The sequence below is a fragment of the Lutjanus erythropterus genome, chromosome 10 (genome assembly GCF_056507025.1).
Source record: "Lutjanus erythropterus isolate fLutEry1 chromosome 10, fLutEry1.hap2, whole genome shotgun sequence".
Taxonomy (NCBI): Eukaryota; Metazoa; Chordata; class Actinopteri; order Lutjaniformes; family Lutjanidae; genus Lutjanus; species Lutjanus erythropterus.
In genome coordinates, this window is record NC_139326.1 from 12,376,274 (window position 1) to 12,397,997 (window position 21,724).

General features: G+C 39.8%; 1 protein-coding gene across 1 annotated transcript in view; it reads right to left on the reverse strand.

Moving 5' to 3' along the window:
* LOC146320096 (uncharacterized) overlaps positions 1-21,724 on the reverse strand; it is a 66,813-nt gene that overhangs the window by 19,675 nt on the left and 25,414 nt on the right. The window contains exon 3 of the mRNA XM_084729016.1: positions 13,148-13,247. Within this exon, the coding sequence (XP_084585142.1) occupies positions 13,148-13,247 (100 nt within the window). The remainder of the gene's footprint in view (positions 1-13,147; positions 13,248-21,724) is intronic.

Here is a 21,724-nt window from a genome sequence, read left to right on the forward strand (position 1 = left end):
AAGAAGTTAAAGGGACAGAAGGCACTGGACAACACATATTAACCCACATAAATTCACACCTGTTGGTGATACAAACTAAGTATGTTTACATCAGGTACTGCACTTATTTTGTACTTTAATTCCAAATTATCCAAATACTGAAATGGTTAATCCACAAAGCTGAAAAAAGGCTGTTTTCTGACTTTTTAGAAATATATGGTTCTCACAGGACAATGATACTAGACATTAAATGGTCTTATAGACCATGATGCATTGCTGTAGATTATACTAGCCACGGAGGCCGAAAGTAGTTAAAATGAGCTCAACCTTAAATATCTACACCAGTAAACAGCAGTAACATTAATAATATTAATCCATAAACATCAGACATAACACTGACAAAGAACATTTTACTGCAACTAGAATAGTTGTAGTTTAAGTACATTTATCTGATAATATTTCCATACTTTTATTTCAGTAAGGTTTTGTAAATGCAAGACTTTTACTTGTAGTGAAGTACTTTTGCAGTGTGATATTAGTACTTTAGCTTCAGTGAAGGAGCTGACAGACAGACAGACAGACAGATAGACAGACAGGTCTCCACAGACGGTGCTGCAGGTAAGCGTTCATGCGCGACTCTTTCATCTTTTCTAAACTACAGATTATAAACGCTGTTGCACGTTGGCGCTGATCAAACGTGATAAAAAGTTTTATTTCATTTTCTGACTCCTTGTGTCAGACAGAAAGTCACAGAGCAGCTCTGGATGTGTCTGTTAGCAGGACACAGACAGACAGACAGCAGCTCAGCTAACAGACAGACAGCAGCTCAGTTAACAGACAGACAGACAGAGGGAGGAGCGTCAACTTACTGTGAATTAATGATAACAAACGTGTAGAGGAGGAAACACAAGTTTACCTGATTATTGTTTATTATTGCCGTGATTTTGTCTTTAGATCTGCTTCATCCTCTCATTAAAGTTGTAAACATGAACGCAGGTTTTAACACGAGGGGGAGGCGGAGTTCTTGCGTACCTCACAGGGTCCTACGCGACTTGCGTAGTGTGCGTACAGGGCCGACCGCCTCTGATTACGTGTTATATTAAGTGTTACACCTGCAGTTTCACCTGAAGTATTTCCTGTCTGTGGTTTACTGGCGGCTCCTGCTGCTGATGATGTGCAGCTTTCTGTGGACGGTGCCGCCGGTGACTTTTTTAAAAAACTTGTGGCTGTCCATGAGAGTGAAACACTTCTTCTTCACGGCAGGATACGGAGGTTTCGTGCCCGTTGGCGGCGTATTACTGCCCCTCTGTTAGACTCCGGTACTGCACATTGACAGAAAAGCGTTACACACAGTGCATCACATCTTATTTATGGGGCCCATGCTGACTTGTCCACTGCCAAAAGCACCTGCAATGGTCAGGTGAGCATCAGAACTGAACCAATCGAGGAAGGTGGCCTCGTCTTGATTCTGCCTCCAAAGTCCCTAGAAATGAACAAGTCCAAACCATGGAGGCCCCACCTCGCAGCCTAGAGGATTTTAAATGTCTGCTGCTAATGTCTTGGTGCCGGACACCAGAGGACTCCTTCAGAGGTCTTGAAGACTCCATGCTTTGAAGAGTCTAAGCCGGTTTGAAGGCACAAGGGGGACCTATAACAATATTAGGCAGGTGGTTTTAATGTTGTGGCTGATTGGTAATTTGCCTGCACTAGATAGACAGTCACACTCTTTTACCCCATATAGGAGATCTCTGAAGTGTGACAGTCCGGTAATCAAAAGATTATGAGTGGCTGGTGACACAAAGCCAGTGACCTGTGTTACAATACTGTAAATCAGGTCAAAAGATTAAGACCTTCAGTGGCACGTGAGGACAGCACCGATGGGGACTGAGGAGCGGAGATAACAGACAAAGCAAGATATAAGCCACCTCACAAGTCATGTCTGTGGTGAAAGTACAGGAAAAAATACAGACAGCAAAAGAGAGAGAAACCAAAAAACTGAGAGAGACAGAGAGATTCAATTCCAGGATGCAGGAGCAGAGACGAGCACGTGAGGCCTAGTGACCCTGAGTGTAGAGGGATCAACATTCAACTGCTTATCCCCTTATCCCATGAGTCAACCAGCCCACCAATCAGACATCAAACACACACTCACACACACATGCAGGAAGCTGTCCTGTCACCACCGATTAATCAAACCATCAGATCTGATATAGACTACAGATTAAAATGAGGCAATAGACGATGCCTGGATAATAATGCAATGACAAAAATGTGGCATGGTTTTATTCACAAGAGGGAGGCTGTCTGCAGAAAGATAAGAGAAGATTAAATGATAAATATTAGAAAGTATTGATGCAACAATATATCAAATATTGTGAAATAAATAAATATAAATAAAAAAAAATGTTTCAGTAACATACAGGATGATGTAAAGTGCAGACTGCACCTACTGTAACAATTCAAAATCAAAAAGTTCTCCCATTAATATTTCAATATTTTATTCAATAATAATTCTGAAAAATAGACACATAAAGCACATTAGAAAATGGCATATTTATATATTATTTATAATAATGACATATTTTCAAGGTAGTTTAATTTTCACCCTATTTAAGAGACTCTGTCCGATGCCTGATCAGAAAATGTTAGCCCTCAAATCAAAAGGAGGTATGATGCAGATTAATTTAATAACTAATTACTGTAAACCCTTTACTGAACTGAAAAATCAGTATTTTGACTTAAAACTTAAAACTGGTTATGACATGGAGTAATTTCATCACTGGACTCAGCTGCAGGTAAGATGATCACTGGCAGTGTATTTCTGCATCAGTGTGGGCCAAAGAAAATAGTTTTCATCGTCGTTTTTCTGCCAAGTGAAATGAATTACAGACAGTCTGTAACGTTAGTTTTAGCCATTTCTCACTCATACGTGACAGAAAGTACAAAACGGCAGAACACCATTAGATGATGCCTGGTGTAAAGTTTACAGCTGCAGTGCAGACATCACTTTTAACACAGAGGGTCAATGAAACTACTAGAAAATGTATTTGACCTCTGCGAACAGAAACATCTTCCACGTGTTGATAATCCTCATATATCTTGTTTGGGCGCTGACAGAAAGTACACAGGGCGACGCTGCTGCAGCTGCAGATGGACAGGTTGCTCAGTGCTTCACTTCCAGCACTATGTGTGGAGCAGTTTGTCCTGTAGAGATAAGTCTTGTCCAGTTTGTGGAGCTAAAGAGAGCCAAACTGTTGTATCTCCGTCTAAAATACCCTCACACCTTCGCTGCAAGGCTTGCCCTCTGCAGCTTGTTCTCCGGGTGCATCCATCCACTGACCGGGCACAGCAGTTCATAGCGATGCATCGACGCACAAAATGCAAATTGACATATTTTCATAATCAATGATAGCGATTACATCAACGAATAGCCCAGCCCTGGTGCGGTGCAACCTCCCGACTACTGTTGTGTACAACAACTGACAAAAAAGGACATTTTTTTGTGGTGGTTGCCAGTGGACAGTTTGAGCCTGTTGGTTGTTATTTTTTGTAACAGCAATGCTGCATTCCTGTAAATATGGATTCCAGCCAGATTATGGACAGAGGCGTGGAAATGGAAGTTTTGGAGGTTTGCAGCACAAACCAGCCAGATCTCGGAGCATCACGTAATTTGATGGCCATAATATAAATCAGACATGTCACACAGGCAGAAAAAATAATTAGTAGTAATTTGTAGTGACTGTAATAAAACTGTAAAGACAAAGCATTTGTGGAGTGTTGATGCCAGTCGCAGCTGGGAAAACAGACGAAGATGCCAATGGTGTGTGACGACAATAGATGCAGGTGTTTCAGCAAGTGATCTGACGCACGTCATACCATGACAGTGTGTTACCCTTAAGAGCTTAAAGCCAGGGTGATCTGGTGGTCTAGAGGTTAATGCACCAACCATTAACTGTAAAATGCCCAGTACTCATCCGGCATGAAACCTTTGTTGTATATAATTCCCCATCTCTCTTCCTCCCCCTACCTCAATTTTCTGTCATATCTCAACTGTTGCTGTCTATTAATTCACAAACTCTGAAGCCACAATAGTCGTCCCAGAGTTTCCAATGTTCATTACAGCTCAGGACACAGTTGCACTAATAAAATGTAACATGCTAACAAGACATAACAAGACTTACTTATTGTTTTTAAATGTTAAGATAACAGATATGTCCTTACACTTTAGTTTACAGCAACTTTTTTGCCCATTCACTCTCGCTATAAGTTGAACATGTGCAGTTTGAGCCTCCTAATACAAGAGATAAGAGCTTGGCGGGGCGGGGCACACACCACCTGCACCCTTAGAGTTCCTTAGAGTTGGCAGAAGACAGCAAGAGGCTCAATCTACATCTGACAATTAATACAGCAGGGTGAGATGTGTTGATGGTTGGAGGAGTCTAGGTGCATCTACTGTAAAACCCACAATACCCACAATGCTATAGCTCTGATCTGAGTGAACAACATGCTAACAATTTTGTAACTGCTTTACCTACAGTGGGCCAAAAAAACTAATCCTTGACATTCATTAATGGAAATCTTCCCAGAAGATTTTGACGTGTATTTTGTGCAAGTGGGGATTTTTGTCAACTACAGTTTTGGACTCTCCACTCTTTATCATTTCATTGTCACAGAAGAGGGTTCTTTTTTTTCATTTAAATTACATAAAAATATTTTTTTTTTCTTAAACAAAAATCATTTTCATTATAAAGAGCGAATTTATTCACTTTGGACGGCTTCAATCAATAGTGTTACAGTGAGATTTTTTAATTTTACTTTTCAGCCAGTGAGAGACAGAAGTAACCCAACCCTAAGTGTGTGTGTGTGTGTGTGTGTGTGTGTGTACATGCAAGAGTCGTGTTTGCTTACTAAAGTAGGACACTTAATTGGAATATAATTTTGGGGCTGGTTTTTGAAGCAGGTGCTTGGCAGATGAGCCAAGATGACAGCAATTCAAAAAATAAAAATTCCTGTCATTTCCTAGAGGAATGATAGGAATATTTCATGTGTGACAAGAAAGCAAAAATGAACAAGATTAAAGGTAATGTTCTGAAGAAACCCCTTTTACCGAAATGTTGGCCTTTCCCGAGGCGTCTCCCTTTTTACTCAGGTTGTCAGGCTCTGTTACATAATGTCAGATTCAGTTCAGCCTTAGTGATCTTAACGCCTATCTCACATCACGTTGGATACAATGTATTGATGGGAAAGACTCCCATAATGATTAGCTGCAACTATTGTACGCCATCAAAGTGGCATTTACCGACGTTATCCACAATAAGGGTAATTTACACACTCAATGAGTAGGCCTATTATCTAGTGTTGAGCTAGGCTTGTATAGTACCCATGGCTGGTAATTAAGGGGGAAACAATACTGCGGCAAATTAGCATGAAATTAGTGGTTTATTATATAAACTGCCATTAAGTTCTGGCGTATAAACTGCGGACAGTTTTGTGGTGTGAAACAAAACGTGAGATTCCAAGTTGTCACTCCCACTTGTTGACCTTACTGTCCTCACACGTGGGAAACGTGGCTCAATAGAGGAAATGTCAGATTCAGCATCAGCTATAGTTTCAGCATGCTAACCTGATGCTAGCTGTGGCTCCACGGTGGTATAGGGCTTTACATTGCTGACCAAGGACAGTTTGTCCTAACAAAACTCCTTTTTTGCATGTCTTACCGCATTTCTGCCTCCATCATTTCATCAAAAAGCAGATGATCACTTGCCAGTTAGAATTTGAAGATGCATCTTAAATATTAACATAATAAAATTAGGTATGTAACATTTGCTGTTATCATATTAACAAGCTACCAGGTTAACATGTGTATTTGGCATTGTTCCTTTGTTTATATTTGTTTGTATTCTTCTTTATTGTTTATATCTCTACTTGTTTATACTGATTGTTTACTTATTCATTATTTATTGCTCATTTATTTATGCTTCTCTATATTTTGCTATCCCCTTGCTGCTGTAATAATGCAGATTTCTCTACTGTGGGATTAATAAGGATTATCGTATTTTATGATAACGAGCCACAACATAACATGCTACTGTGATGTGACATGCTAATACGTTGCATGTTGTTTTACTGTTATTATCAACATGTGATGAGAAGATGAGTGCCCTGTCATGAAATGAATGGAATTCATCCTCTGGAGGCCATGACTGTCCATACGTCCACGTACTGTCCATGAAGTTTAGTGTTCTATATGCTAAAATAGGTACAGTCGATGAATGTCAGTGGATGAGTGAGATTCTCTTCACTGCCTTGACAAATACTGTGTTTGCTTTTAGGAAAGTCACATACTTCTCTTCAGTGGGCTAGTCAATGGCCAAGAAACTGCGGAGATGTTCGAAGTATGTGTAAATGCATACTGATGATGTTGCAAGAATGCTTTGACTGTAAACACATTGTGTGGATGAGTTGAGTAGAAATACAGCTACAAACTAGAGCCTTCATTTGCCTAAAAATGTACTTCATGTTGAGAAGAGACACCTCAAAGCGGTGCGTGTTGTCTAAATGGATGGCTTGCAGCTGGAACAATCAGGATTTCGGAAAGGTTAACAGCCAGCTGCAAACAATGAGACAGAAAGAGGGAGCACTGTCATCGAGGGGAGAGATTGAGAGGAGCTCTGAGTGCAGCTAGAGAGATACTGTTACTATTTTCTACTTTCTTTTATTTTTGGGCAGGAGTGTGAGGGGCTGGCAGGATGGCTGAGCACAAGCCAGGCTCAGTTCGAACTCATCTCTGACTCAGACTGAAAATGAAAACCAAATTTCACTCTCCATCCAGCTCTGTCGGACTGCTGCTCTCTCTTTAATCTGCAGCGTGTTCATCCAGGACAGAATGACAGCGTGCCACAGTACAGCTGCTAATCCCACAACCAGAAAGCCTCTACCTGACCGACATATGTAGCTATAGAGCATGATATATGCAAGGTGTTTTCACACAGTAAAGTAAATCTCGTCACACTCGAATACACTTAGAATACTGACACACTAGTTCATGAAGCCGTCACTGAAAAGAGGAAGAATTTAAAGACATTTGCAGCTAAACTCAACATCTGAACTATACGAATCCTCAGCTAAGGCTGATGACAACCTTAAGCCACCTACTCTTATACAGATGTGGCTGGTTCAGTTGATTCCCAAAAAAATCAGACTGCACATCTGGCAGTGCCTCCCTGCAGCTCCCAAACAATGTAACTATGACTGGAGTCTCGTTTCTATCAAACATGTTTGATAGCGGCACGCTGCAGATTGCATCATTCAGAACAATGACAGAGATTGTGCGCACCACACAAGTGTTCCTACATATATTGCTTTGTTGTTTTTTTTATTTTGAAAATGAAAAAGACCAAAGATTAATTCCCCTCTCTACCTGTAGTGTTGTGGGTACCCTGTGTTATTACTGTATCTTCCGGGGTGTGTACAGTTCAGCTGTGAAGAGGAAAATTTATTATTTGTAGAGGGATTATGATTTCCAACAAATTTGGATTAACTGGGTGTTGAGCCTTGAGTTTCTATAGTAACACACAGGAAAAAAGGAACAGGAAAAAATAATGGAATTAATGCACTTATTCTGAATGTATTCTGTATTGAGTGATTTTTCATTAATATTATGCAGTACTGACAATGAACATTTTCCCTCAATTCATCCATTTCAGATTTTCTTCAAGGTTGCCAGGATTAGAGCCCAGTTTACAGCAATGAATGGTTTTCAGTTTTCTTAACCTGCACATTATTGGAGAAACACATCTGCCACATTTCTACTAAGCACATAAACTCTACATTATTATTAAACACAATGATTCATTTTATATGATGTAAAGGAAAGATTTTGTGTGGCCTGGTATTTTTAGGTTTTACCTGGAAAAAAACTTTGGCACAAAGGAAGCAGAGTTTTGCACAAATACCTTCATAATATATATAAATACCTTTACTGTATACTCCAGTAAAGTTATAGAAATATGGATATCGCAAAAGCCTAAGATGTTACACAAGTCATGTGACATTACATATGCGATTAACATTGCAAAACAGCTGCAGTTTGGTTAGGTTTAGGCACAAATTACATTCTTAGGAAAAGATTGTGGTTTGGGTTTTACCTTGCAAAGCAGCTGGATTTGAAAGATCACGCGAGAATCTTGCTAGGCTCAAAGCTGTGCATTTGCGTCCGCACCAGAGGTGGTACGAGCCAATCAGCACCCTCGGAAGAACTCCTGGCAGCTACAGACATGGTTTTAGGTGCGTCGACAGCGAGAAGCGTCCACAACGTATCTCAAACAAACAACAGCGGCTTTTGAAGATGTTAGTGTAATACTGTGATAGAACTGGAGAGTATTTAGTTGTTAAAGGAGAGGAGTAAAGAACGACACTGAAGGCTTTTATTGATCAACATCCAGCTTGAATTATGGGTCACCGTCTCCATCATATATGCTGTGATTTTATCATGTGTGCAAAACACTAAAACCCTATTCAGCACAGTCTTGAAGTGGCCCAATATGGCAAACATATTTGTCTCGCTCCTCTTGTTGAGACCTTTCGTTCTGGGACTCAAACTCAGTTGCAATGCCTTCTCGAAACCTCCAACAGCGGTAAAACACAGCACGCCACCGCTGCCCCCCATTGAGCCCAACTGCTGCTAATTAGACTTAGGAGCTAATTAGCCATTTAGCATAGGAGGCCATGGGGTCTCCTTTGTATATAATCATCAACATCTTTTCAATCATTAGGTGGCAGTTTACTTGAGTCGAACTCTTGATACATTCAGACAAAATCACCTCCTCGCTGTAAAAGATGGAAAATCATGCATCTCTCTTTCTTCAACACAGGGAAGAACACTGCGATGTGTTAGTTGAAGCAGCTATTTGTCAAAGAAAGAGACATGATGAAAGTGAAAATGACAGGCTGAGTGGATCTGATAGAGGATAGGGTAATAGCAGAGATTATGAGCAGCGTGGAGGGGAGGGAGGGCGGAGAGGGGAGGGGACGAGAGTCTTATGTAATCATGTGGATCTACAGTCAGTCTCTCCAATCCCTCTAATCAAGTCTAGGGGGATCAGTCTGCAGGAAAGATCTGTGTCTGTTGTACAGTACAATGCATAACTGACGTGTGTGTGTGTGTGTGTGTGTGTGTGTGTGTGTGTGTGTGTGTCTACAGTCTCAGGCAGACAGACAGACAGGGAGAAAGATTAGTGTGTATACCTAATGCTTATGTGTGTTTTCTGGCTATTTAAATGCAGAACTCTTGTTATAAAAAGAAACTCCTGTGTTGTAGATACTTCCACTTACCAGTCTAGATCATGAAGTGGAGTTATTCCTTTTCCTTTCATTAAAACACTTTAATTTTCTAGGTCTGTGTGAGATCACTAGAAGGGAAACTGTTCCTCTGAACACAGGAAAGAAAGAACTTAAACTTTAAAATGTAATATCAACATCTTGATTACAAGAACTCTATCAAGACAAACCAACAGTTAAATGTTTTTTTTTTATCCCAAAGAGCCACAGACGATGAATTCAGGTCAGAGCCATCTAACGTTTTCTGATGACACATTATATGACGTCTACTTGTCAAGTCCAAGTTAAGTTGCAAATCTTTTCAAAGCCATTCAATTTGTGACTTGAGTCTGACTTACTTACTTACTCTGCTGCTTGGAGAGTCGATGAGCTTTCTTTGTTATTTGGGGTTTCAGACACATGACGTCCAGCTTAATTGCTCCTTTCTTCTTTCCTTAGTCAATACGTTACTAAAATACAGGAAAAAGCTGGAATATGCTTCTACTGTAGTTACGCACAACAGAAGTGGATTAAGATCTTCTGAGAAGCATAATTCAAGCTTTACTCTTATATGTTACTCTACTCTTAACTGCTAAACATCTGCTGCACATTTGCTCCATCCTCATGACAAAACAGTGGATGGTAGAAGGACAAATTTTAGCATTTCAAAAAATTTTGAATAAGAGACTTCATGCCACTGTCATACTGTACTTACTAACACCACTGCCCAATCACAATCACTGAGTTGGACTGCAGCACAAAGAAAGGCCAAAGACTTTCACTTGCTTTGTTTGAGTGAACTATATCTGGAAAAAAGTGCAAACTTTTGATAGTCTCAAAACGAATGTACTCAAGAAAAACTGGGTCGTAAATTATCCAGGTAAGTTTTGATGAGTTACTTTCTATCTCTGCACCTGAAGCACGGTGTTAAGACCTGTCAGCTGTGAAGCACAGAACAATACATGCAGAGAATAACTTCAGCCAGCTGGATCAAAGGTTAGGTTACAGGCTTGACTTGACAATGCAAAGAAAAAACGATAAAAAGACAGAGAATAAAAGAATGATAGCATAGAGTAAAACCTCCTTCAAAAATCCAATATAAAAGAGAATGTTTTTCTCAGCTCTTCAGCCAGATATAACCAGTCAGACCACCAGAAGAAGAAAAGTACAGGTGTTCAACACCTGACAAAGAAAATGAGTGACAACCTGTGATACACTACTGAACAAAACATCTTTTTAAAGGCATCAACAGGAGCTCCTCTTTGTGATGCGTCTAGCAAACCAGTGAGAAGTGATTTGGTGCTGCTAAACTAAGATGGCAAAATTACGAAGGTTTAAGAAAATAACAAAACTGTATTGCTTTTTAGTTATTAGCCAGGCAGGTGAACAGTTATGTGACCTCCAGTTTTGAACCTAAATATTTAGACTCAAAATTGTAATCCCTGATTGTAACTGAATTTAAATTGCCTTCTATTTAAAACTGACGAAGCCCCATGATAAGCCTTGTAGGCTTTTAGTCTCCCTGGCATATTCTTGTCATTTTTTTAATGTGCTAAATCAAATCAAAATTACGCTATGAAAGATATAAAGAAATATGGGTCCTTTCAGTCTGCCTCCACCAAAGTGGACAAACCTGACATGCTACCTTGCTGAATCTTCAGGTAATGTGTTTCATACATCTGAGACTTTTATTTAATTAAGACACTTTATTTTGCTGTTTTGGTTGTCTGTTTTTACTGTAAACTAATCACATCGGTGGCAAAGTGGAGCTGCTGTCTCTGTTTTGACAGGCATTTTTTTTTTTTAATACAGTGATTGTTTGCTACAAGCAGAGACAGAGGAAAGGTCAGTTTTAGCTCCACTTACTGTCACAAGGTTCATTATTAGTAGATAGGTCAGCTCTATTTATGTGAATTATTAGCATTAAAGTAGCCTCTGCTACCAGCGGTTTTCGACAGACTGTTAAACCAAACTCTGCCACAGCTACACATCTACAGACACAGTCGGCACACGGTAACTCAGTGACATCATTAACCAACCTGTGATTAAATGTTACACATACTTTAACAGTGTTTATTTTCATCTAAAGTTGGCTCTCACCCATGTTGTCACTATAAGAATATTTGCATGCTGATATTAGCATTTAGCTCAAAGCACCGTTTTACTGCCTCACAGAGCTGCTTGCATGACTTCAGTCACTGTTAAATATAATCATTAAATTGACTATATTTCAACATGTAGTTAAGACCTGTTTCACATGAAAATTGTAGTCAGTTGTATGCTATTAAAACAATGTTAATGTTTACTGTAAATAGTCAAATTTAGCACAGTTATAACCTGGAAGTTTGGATAACCAATATACTGTTCTGTTTCATAAAAACCTCTAGAGAACACTCTGAAAAATGTACCAGTCCATTTAGCCGAAAAGAGCACAAAGCCTCATTTTTGTAAATAATTTTGTTTTGGAGGACAGAACAAAAATACTGAAGCAGCTCAGAAAACATGTCGCCTAACATTAGGCCTGTCAGTGCTTTCTCCCATTCTGCTCTCCTCCAACAACAGCTGACCGGCACCATCCCTAAAAACATTTTCCCTCAAAATAAGGAAGGAACAGCACTACGTCCACAAGCGTAAAAAGAGAAGTGGGATTTCTACATCAGCTACATCTGTACTTCTTCTCCCCCATGGAATAAGACTGGCCCGGACAATTCATTAGATTTATCACTGACTCATCCACTTATCTGAGCTCGGCATGTAATTTCACTTTCCATCCATCCTACCTGCTCCAACCACAAATTCCCATTTAGTAGCCCGTGCCAGCCGGCCAGACTGGAGTCCCACAGGCGGCTGACGCTCCCTTTCAATTTCAGTAAGGCCTATTAAAGCCAGCTACCAAGTCAGCTAGCACTAGATACCTGGCCTGTATTCATCTAAGGGCTGACACACACGCCGAAGCTTCAATTTCTCTCTGCATTTGTCTTAATACATCCCAAGAGGTTGGTGCTGAACATGCTGTTGCTGCTAATATAAGTGACACTGAGCCACTGAGCCAAAAAATAAGAAGCAATGGGAAGAAGGTGGAAACCGAGGCGAGAATGGTAAAAACTGGAACTCATTCCAACTGCTCGAACCTGGTGCCATAAATCCATAGTAAAAAAAATGTATTTCTGTTGTATTATATTCAAATATATTACTGTCATTGCATGAAAACCGTGCAACCTTTAAATTTGCAAAGACAAGAACTACACAATATTCTGAATACATGGCAGAAAATATAAATGTAAAATTTTAGCTATGGCAACATGGATGATGCATATTTTTTGCTTGACGAGGATTATGTGTGATAGAAATGTTTTGAATTTGACTGAGTTGGAGTGTGTATTCAAAGGTATATTCATCAGGAGTGTGTCAGAACTACATAACCACATAATAATCCCTATTTAATATACGATCCGCTGTTGAAGCGAGTTGTCACCCCCCATCCCCTCCTCCCCAGACTTGAAGGTCAGGCAGGTTGCCTTCAGGCTGCAGAGACACTAAGCCTACACAAGTGCACAACAAGCACAATACTTGACAAGCTGACTGACAGTTTAACTCGATTGTCTTTCAATGTTAAGTTAAGCCCATTATCCCCAAAACAAAACGTTGCCCACTGCTCCGAAAAGAGACACTCTAAAGTTCGATTTCACTACTGCAGAGTTAAAACATGGCAGCAAGACGAGGAAAAGATACTACAGTAAGTTACTGATGTAATTTACTGATGGCACAAGAAGATTTTCCGGGTCTTCGTTGAAAATTCCCAGTGAGCTAAAAATAAAAGAAATTCGGTTTAAAGCTGGGTGATACTCACAACATGAAGTCTTGTTCCCAACATGGTTGGTCCCCTCGGACTGTGATGGTGGTACTCTTCACATTTTGCACCTTTAAAGTTACATAGGCGTTGAACTTGTCTGGAGAAAAAAAAGAGGAAAAAACAGTTTATAAAATTGTGATTCAGATGTTGCGGTTTTCATTTGAATAGCTGTGTGGGTTACTGCCTTACAAAGCATAGTTGTAAAACAAACATAATTTTCTCTTTTTCTGTCCTGTTTATACCATGACCCATCTCAATTACTGACTGAGCTATAGTTGAAAATATAAATTCCGTCTCTGCATAACAATAAAGTAAATAGCCTTTATTTTTGGAGCGGTGAAGCATCTCTAGAGCTCATGAAAAGATAAACGGGAGATAACAAAGGGTAAAAATCCCTACCAAGGGGAGAAATCATTCCTATTACCCACATAGGACAAACAACAACTGAGGAACACACACACACAGTCACTTAGAAAAAAGAGTTCATGCAGAATTTAATAATATTCACTAATATAAAAGAGATAAAGACATTATCCCCAGCCCAGCTGCAGGATATTACCACAAAACACAGAACTTATGCTGATTTCAGTCTGTGTAAAACATTCCTTTAAATCACCAAACAGTGCAAAGACTATATACCACTGTACCATATTTATGTAAAACTGTCTGACAGCATTGATCGAGTACAAGTCGTATTAAAGGCAATCAACATCTGAGTCCTAACTCATCAAACAGAGCCTTAAAAAATAATAATGATGTCTTTGCCAGAATGAAATACATCAACAAACACGTAGATCTGTCTTCACAAGCACCACGTTAATTTTGACAAATCAATCTGTGGAGATTTGAGGAATGGTAAACATCTTTTCCCACCGTGTTAAACCTGAACAGTTAATTACTCTCAGAAGAATTTTGGAAATTGATTACATCAAAAAATACGTGACACAAACTTAATTTTATAAACATTTTAAACAAGTCAGAAAAGTGTTCTGAATATCTTGTTCTGATCATCAGATGAAAATGCTAAAAAGGAAATAACCAAATATTGTATAACACAGCATTATTGCCATTATTCTTCTTATTAGCATTTAGTAATATAAAGTCCGAAGAAGCAGCACAAAAATGAAGGTGGATTCCCTTTTCAACTTACAGTATAAATCACCCATATTTGGTCATCTGGACAAAATCAGGAGCGCAGAAATGAACAACTGCACCTTAAATAACTCCACCATGTGCCTCTTAATGATACTCATTTGCAAGAAGGTGTCACTGTTAACTGTGGAAGTGCTGAACAAGGAACATTTCGTACCAAGGAGAAGCCACTTCACAGACTCATTACATTTTCTCATCACACTCTGATGGTTGTGCGGAGAACTACACAACCCTTTCCCGTCTTTCCTATGACGCTGGTCCATTTAATGTATTCATATTAAGCCGTGTTAAAGCTACATGTGGTTATTCTGCTGAGATCAAATGGTGCAAAGATAATACCCTTCTCTTTTTCCTGGATATTTCTTCTTGTTCTCATCGAAGGTCTGAGATGATTATTTCATAATGTGGCCGTTGTGAAGCACTTTTATCAGCGGCTTAACTTTTACATCGACTTTTACTGAAACTACTCTTTACTTGGCTTCATTGTTTTTATTTATTTATTTACACTTGCAAAAATGTAGCCTGTTATCTCAAGACAAAGCATTGAAAAAACTGCTGTTAATGATTGGATAGAGGAAAATAAAGAAAGACATAATAACATCCTCTCTTTGGCAGATACAGTATCCGATAGTGCTGGTTGTTAGCTACTTTAGCAAGCTAAAGCTATCTGTCCATCAGGAAACTCTGTAATTAAATTACTGAGAGCGGAACCTAAGCAGCCAGAGGACATCAGAGGAGAAACCACAAATATTTTCTCCATAAAACATGATCCAGTTTTACCCAAATCAGTGAATAAAGTTATGAAGCACTGCATAAATACAATGAAGCCCACTGCCCAATAACACTCCTGTCTGCTCAGATAAACGGATAGTCTTTCCTTCAATGCTCCACTGCATCATAAGTGAGAAATTTAATTGGATGCAAATTTAGTAACCCCCTGCGTGCAGGATGAGTCACCAACTGTGAAATATAGCGTTAAAATACCCAAGAAGATCTACAAAACAATTTTTTTTTGTCATTGCTTGGCCAGATACTGGTGTATAGCTCACATATAGCATAATACATATTTGCTAAGGACACTTAAACATTGATTTTGACTTCATGGAGTTTTCAATCTCAAGGCAAAACATATTCTTTAACAACTCTTTACCAAATCCTGTCTGAATCTGCCCAAACATTAAAACTGACAAATAACCACATCCTGCAGACAGGAGCATCAGACCAGAAAATGACACATACTTATATGTGTTATTCTGGAGGGTAATTTAAAAAAAAAAAAGGTATTTAATTTGTAGGCCATTTGATAAATAAATAATTGTAAACTAAAATGAATTGCTTGTTCAGTCTCCAGGGAAATAATGTAAGTCAACCCAATGCCCTTCGATAAAACAGGTGTGTGTGTGAGTGAGTGTGTGTGTGTGTGTGTGTGTGTGTGTGTCCTGCTATCTAACTCAGAGCGATCAGCATAATCACCACAAACTGAGGAGGTTTGAGCCACCGACCACCTAATCCCTGCTTGATTACCTGCTTCAAGTGGCCTCCTCTTCACCAATGTACATGAGACTGAAGGAGGGTATGCAGTGTTGGTGTGTGTGTGTGTGTATCTGTGTGTGTGAGTCATTATATGTCTCTGGGTTCTCAATTTTACATCCACTTTCTTTTGAAGAGGGCCAGTGGAGCTGAGGGCAGCGTAGTTGGATTTGGGGTGAAGATGAGGCGAGGGATGTGATCATCCGGCTGCATAAATGAATACATTACAGCCCGGGTTCGGTTCCAACACCCAGTTTTCAATTTGGATGCGGCTCCAAGTTGGTAAGACACCTGGATTCATTAAACTCTGAGTCCTCCCCCTCTTTATGAGCAAAAAGCAGTCTGCAAAAATCCATCTTAACAACCAATATGTAATGTATTTGGTGAAACTTAATTTTAGTATTTTAAATGTTAATGTTTGGGTTTACATTCTGAAACCAAAACTACAGGTAATTAAAACTGCTGAAAGCTAAACCTGAATGGTTTTGATACATTTTTTTATGCTTTTGATCCGACCCCAACCTAAAATATGGCCACCCACGTTACATTTCTCCTTAAATTTAAGTCATGTTTCGTCATAGGGTCTGACTGTAAATTCATGGCTGCACACATGGCTGTGTGTTGCATGGAAGGTATTGAGAACATGATGTTAGTAAGAGCTTTTTAATAAAGCGCATCAACTAACAGAAAGCACGTATTCATCAGGGTAAAAAGGGGAGAAGAAAAAAAAGACACGGTTTATGTTGAAAGGCGAGTTGCTGAACCTGATTAAAAAGCTCTTACGACCGTGTGTTTCAGATCTCATCATTCCAGGACCTGCCTCACACTTGGATCAGGCAAAAAAAGACAAACAAAAAAACAAACAAATCAAGCAAGATGTGGGCTTTACTTATTTATCACTTCCTTCCTGTTGTGATGCCAGTATGTGATATGTATGTTGGAACAATCGCATCAATTGCTAATACAGATGAAATGTTGATATTGTAAACCCACTCCACTTTGTGGGGCTTTTTTTTTCTGTTCCTCATCCAATAGCACATCCATGGCAAGAACTTGACATCTGCAAGAGTCCTCTTTTTTTCTGTTAATCATATTTGATCAGTTGAACATGCCACAGAGTATTAAAAAATAGGCCTCCACAGGTTTTCAACATTGCTGCAATTGTTTTATTATCTCCAAGTCTGAACACAGTGTGGAGACAGAGGAGAAAAAAAGGCTCTTCTCCATGACTCCTTCTTGTTGCAAGTTTCCAGCAGCGCACACGAGTTTGACGTCACTGCCTTGGCACTGATTAGAGGAAATTTTAAGCTTGTAGGCATGCAATTCCTGTGAACAGGTTATCAACTGGAACCTCTATTCCCATCCCCAGTAGTGAGTAATAAGTAGAGTGCGTGGACTGTACAGTTTGGTAGAGTCAGAGAAAGACACAGTGTTGATGTGTGGACATGTATGCATGTGAAAGCAAGGCACTGTGTGGAAAGACCTTGTGCACTCAATCAATTTCCATGCAAGAATAAAACCTTAATTACACCGGCAAAAGGGATCTTTAACGTACATCTGATCTTGTGTTTTGGTAAACACATTGTTGCACACAGATGTGTTTCTTATGTGTATCCAATTTCAGTCTAAAATCCCCCCGGAGCTCTTTGTTGATTACCTCGTCCTGCTTTAGCAAAGAGAGCAGGGCAGCACTAAGCTAATAAAGCACCACTGGGGAGAAGAAACTGACAGAGCGCAGGACGCCTCCTGCATTCCCTAATCCTTATTTATGCGGAGAGAATTGACGAAGCACTCGACCTGCTTCACATTCATACACTTACACACATTCACACACCTGGGATCTTTCCAGCACAGTCCTGTTTTGGATGAAAGACACAAGTAAAGAGGATGTCCGAGCTTTCAGGAGAATACTATTTGATGTGATAAGACCAAAAGTTCATTTTGACTTGACTGGTTTAGTTAAAAACACAAACATCAACCTCCCAGCCTGCCCATGTTGTGTCACTTTTACTCCACTGACACGTCATACATCCTCAAAACATCAGAAAAATACCAGATCTTGAGGAAGACAACTAAAAAACCACATCACAGATGGACTGACCTGCTGACCTGTTTTCTGGGCGGATGTTGGAAAATGCACTTGTCATAATATTATATAATATTTCACATTGTGTTGTACATAATCTGTATTGCTCCCAGGCAGGTTTCTATTGTTGGTTGGACTTGAATAGTGTGTTCACATAGAAAGTGAAGTTAGATTACATTAAAAGGTAAAGTAAGGACAAACATATATGTACTTTGTATTGCACAGGGTGAACGATGCCAATTCTCGGAAGCTGAAAATACTTGATTTGAGTGCAAAATTTGTGTGTTTTGCAGAACTTTTGCCGACCGTTGTGTGGAGAGGGCCAGGCAGAGCGGAGGCAGCTGCTGAGCGCTATCTGGAGCTCCGAAGAAGACAGCCTGGGACAGACTGGAGCATCTGAACTACCAGAGCCGCTCCAGATTCTGCTCAAACGCAGCGGAGGGAGAACTTAAAAAGTGGATTTATCTTCACTCTTGCTACTCAACCTGTCTGCAGCAGTGATCCACAGAGAAGCTGGCCTCACTCGTCTGTCTGCTGTAAGCTAATTATTCTCTCTGTCTATAGTGGCTGCTGACAGGAGGAGTACTTTAAAGTTATTTCATGAATGTACAGAGAGGAAAAAGAAGAGAGACTAGAGGGATGTATCAGAAAGAACCAGCTTCTCTGGTGAGTGCTGTCAGAGGCTGACACACACACACACACACACACACACACACACACACACACACACACACACACACACACACACACACACAGCTGATACCTGCCACCCTGTGCTCACTTCCTGTTAACAAGTTGCTCATTAGCTTGTAGCTGGCTGTTTATAGTTACTAGCATTACTCTGATTATTTGCCACCAAATGTTCCCAAAATGATCCAGCAGTCAAATTTGCTTTGCTTTAACTGTAAGAAAGGTTTATACAGTGACAACATTTTAAAATGTGTTTTACAGCAGGATGTGTGCTGCAGAGGATTTTTTGTGTTTGTTCTGCAGTTAAAAAAAAAATCCAGGCATGTTAAAATAGCTTCTTCTTTTTTTTCTTCTTCTGCCTTTTTTCTCCGACATTGCTAATGGAAACACATACCATTTATCTAAGTGTAAATCAAAGTGTACAGATTGTACTTAGATTTTATCTTGAAATGGTACATGAAATGCCAAGTGTAAATGTGGCCTATCTGTCTCTCAGACAGGGGGGTGAAAGGGTTAATCTGGAATAATCCATCATTCATTTAAGGGGGTTGCCAGGTCTCTGATTAGGGGGATGAGGGGACTGGCAGGGTGCAGACAGCCCCATTTACTGGCTGAGCTAACAGTGGTAAGGAAAAATTAGGAAACCACAACAAGAGGGAAAGCCTCGAAAGAAAACCAAAACCAACAACACAAAAATACACAGAAGGGAGGAGGAAAAATATCTAAAAAATTGAGTCATCGTCTAAATTTGGCATCTATTTCCTCTGACACCACCAGGGTTGTCATGAAAGATATTTAAATGACACTCGGCAAACCTCAGTAAATGCTTTGTTGCACACACACACACACACACACACACACACACACACACACACACACACACACACACACACACACACACACACACAGTTTCCTCCAACTATCTGTGGTGGGGAGGACATATCCCAGCATGCAGCGGGACCCTCTCGGGGAGCAGTCGGCGTCATTTATAATTAAGTGGCGATGACTTATGAAAATAAATAAGTTATATTCAGTTACACATGGACGTGCGCAGCGCGGCCAGGCGAGATGACATTTACTAGGCTGTCTACAGTAATGAATACTCTATTATGAGAGGGGATGGAGGAGGCTGGAGAGTGAGGGAGAGGGGTGTGAAGGTGGATGAAGGGAGCAGAGGGAGACATTAAACTGAGTCTAAATTCTTTTTATAGAGATTATAATCAACAACTTTACAGCTCAATGGAGTTTGTTAGCCTGTTTTAACTCACTGGTTTAGTCCTACGTGACATTTGCTATTTGTATACTTCAGTCTTACTGCTCTTATCAACCCTCTCATTCAAGCAAACTGATGTTTTAACAAACAAAGCTCTGATAAAATATACGCTACATGGTCAGCACCAAATGGCAGACAAAATCAGCAGGTTGCTCGTGAGGACAGAAGAACATCAGGCAGCTTAAGAGACAGATATTTTTCTCAGGGGTTGGTGGAGACCAAAACAGTGGTCAAAGGAATGAATATAATGAACTTACATTCATCAGGTTGGGAAAAAAATTACTGTAATTTAAAGTTAGTTAGTTATGTTGCTCTTTGTCCACCTCTTAACATGTTGCTGTGAGTCTGTTAGCATGTTTTTTGCTCTTTTGAGTTCTTTTGCCCTCTTATCAAGCAAAAACTTGATAAATGCAATTTTAAAGGTGTACTAAAGTCATTTAAACAATATAAAATGCTCTGCCAGAAGCAATTAATTGTGTGCAATGTGTGTGTTTTTTTTTGCAAAGTATGTTCAAATACGTTGTTAAAATGGCTTACATACAGCTCCACACTCCACACAATCATGGTAACTAGCAACATCCAGCTTCTCCTGTGGGCTGGGCACTGCCGCTAACGATATGTGGAGCACCACCCCCTTGATTAACGGGATTGGCTCCTTCGGTTTATGACGTCATATACCCAGCCTGACTGAACACGTTTTTTTCAGACTGCCCTTGCTCACTGCAGTCTCAAAGAAAGAAATGCTCAGACATGGCGTTTAGTGCTTATAACGCTCCTGATATGTCATGAAAAACATCACACAGTCATGTCTTTAAAAGGATTGGTGTTTAGGATTTAGTAGCATCTTGCAGTGAGCCAGGTGGGCTGCAAACACCTTGTCTCACTTTCCCCTTCTAAAGGTGTAGGAGAATCTACGGTGGCAACAAAACACCATCAAACATGAATGAAAACATTCTTATGAATATCATATTTAATTTCTGCCATATTCTACCAATAAATCTAGGTTAATATTACACACTGGACTTTAAACTTTTTGGCTACCCTATACAGAACCAGTACTGTATGTTGATTAGAGGAGGAGACTTGAGTGCCTGTCAAAATCTAAATAGGAGAAAGAAAATGCAGCACTGCCCACACTACTTGATTGACAGATTTATCTATCAAGTGCAGTGCAGAAACACCCTGCAATTAATGCTCAGACCCACAGACAAACTGTGTAAACAATGACAATAAAACTATTTTGAGACTAAATGTTGGTTAAAAAATAGATGGCAGTTCCCTAAAATTTGCAATCCATGCCCACTCCATCATCATTTATTGTTATGTTAATGTTAATACAGTTTAGCAAATCAGTATGTTGTAAAACAGCACTGTTGTATCTCACTTGGCGAATTAAACGTCAGTTTTCTCCTAACTTCAGACAGCTAAGCAGTGAGAATATTTTCTGAATGCCTCACAGGGAGAAGTCTTGCATCATTTAGGCAGAATTCAGTAAAAGGGTCCAAACTAAGTTGACCCAGGAGGGTTTGTTGCAGTCTGCAATAAGCAACAGACAGAATACAAGTCAGACAGCACAGCAGCTGAGCCTGTGCTGCTGAGACAGGGCTGCCTCATTACATTACACCATTGCCTCATTATTGTCAGGGATTCCTCTGCATTCATTAGGCTGCAGTGGACCATCACAGCAAGATAACCACTGCTACTGTGGAGCAATGCATCAAGTATGAAACACTACATGATCCTCTTCAAACACACCTGAACTATTGTTCAAGATTAATGGCTTATTATAACAAATACAGGCCAAATGTTTCACTGTCTGCACTCCAACTGAAAAAGAAAGTAA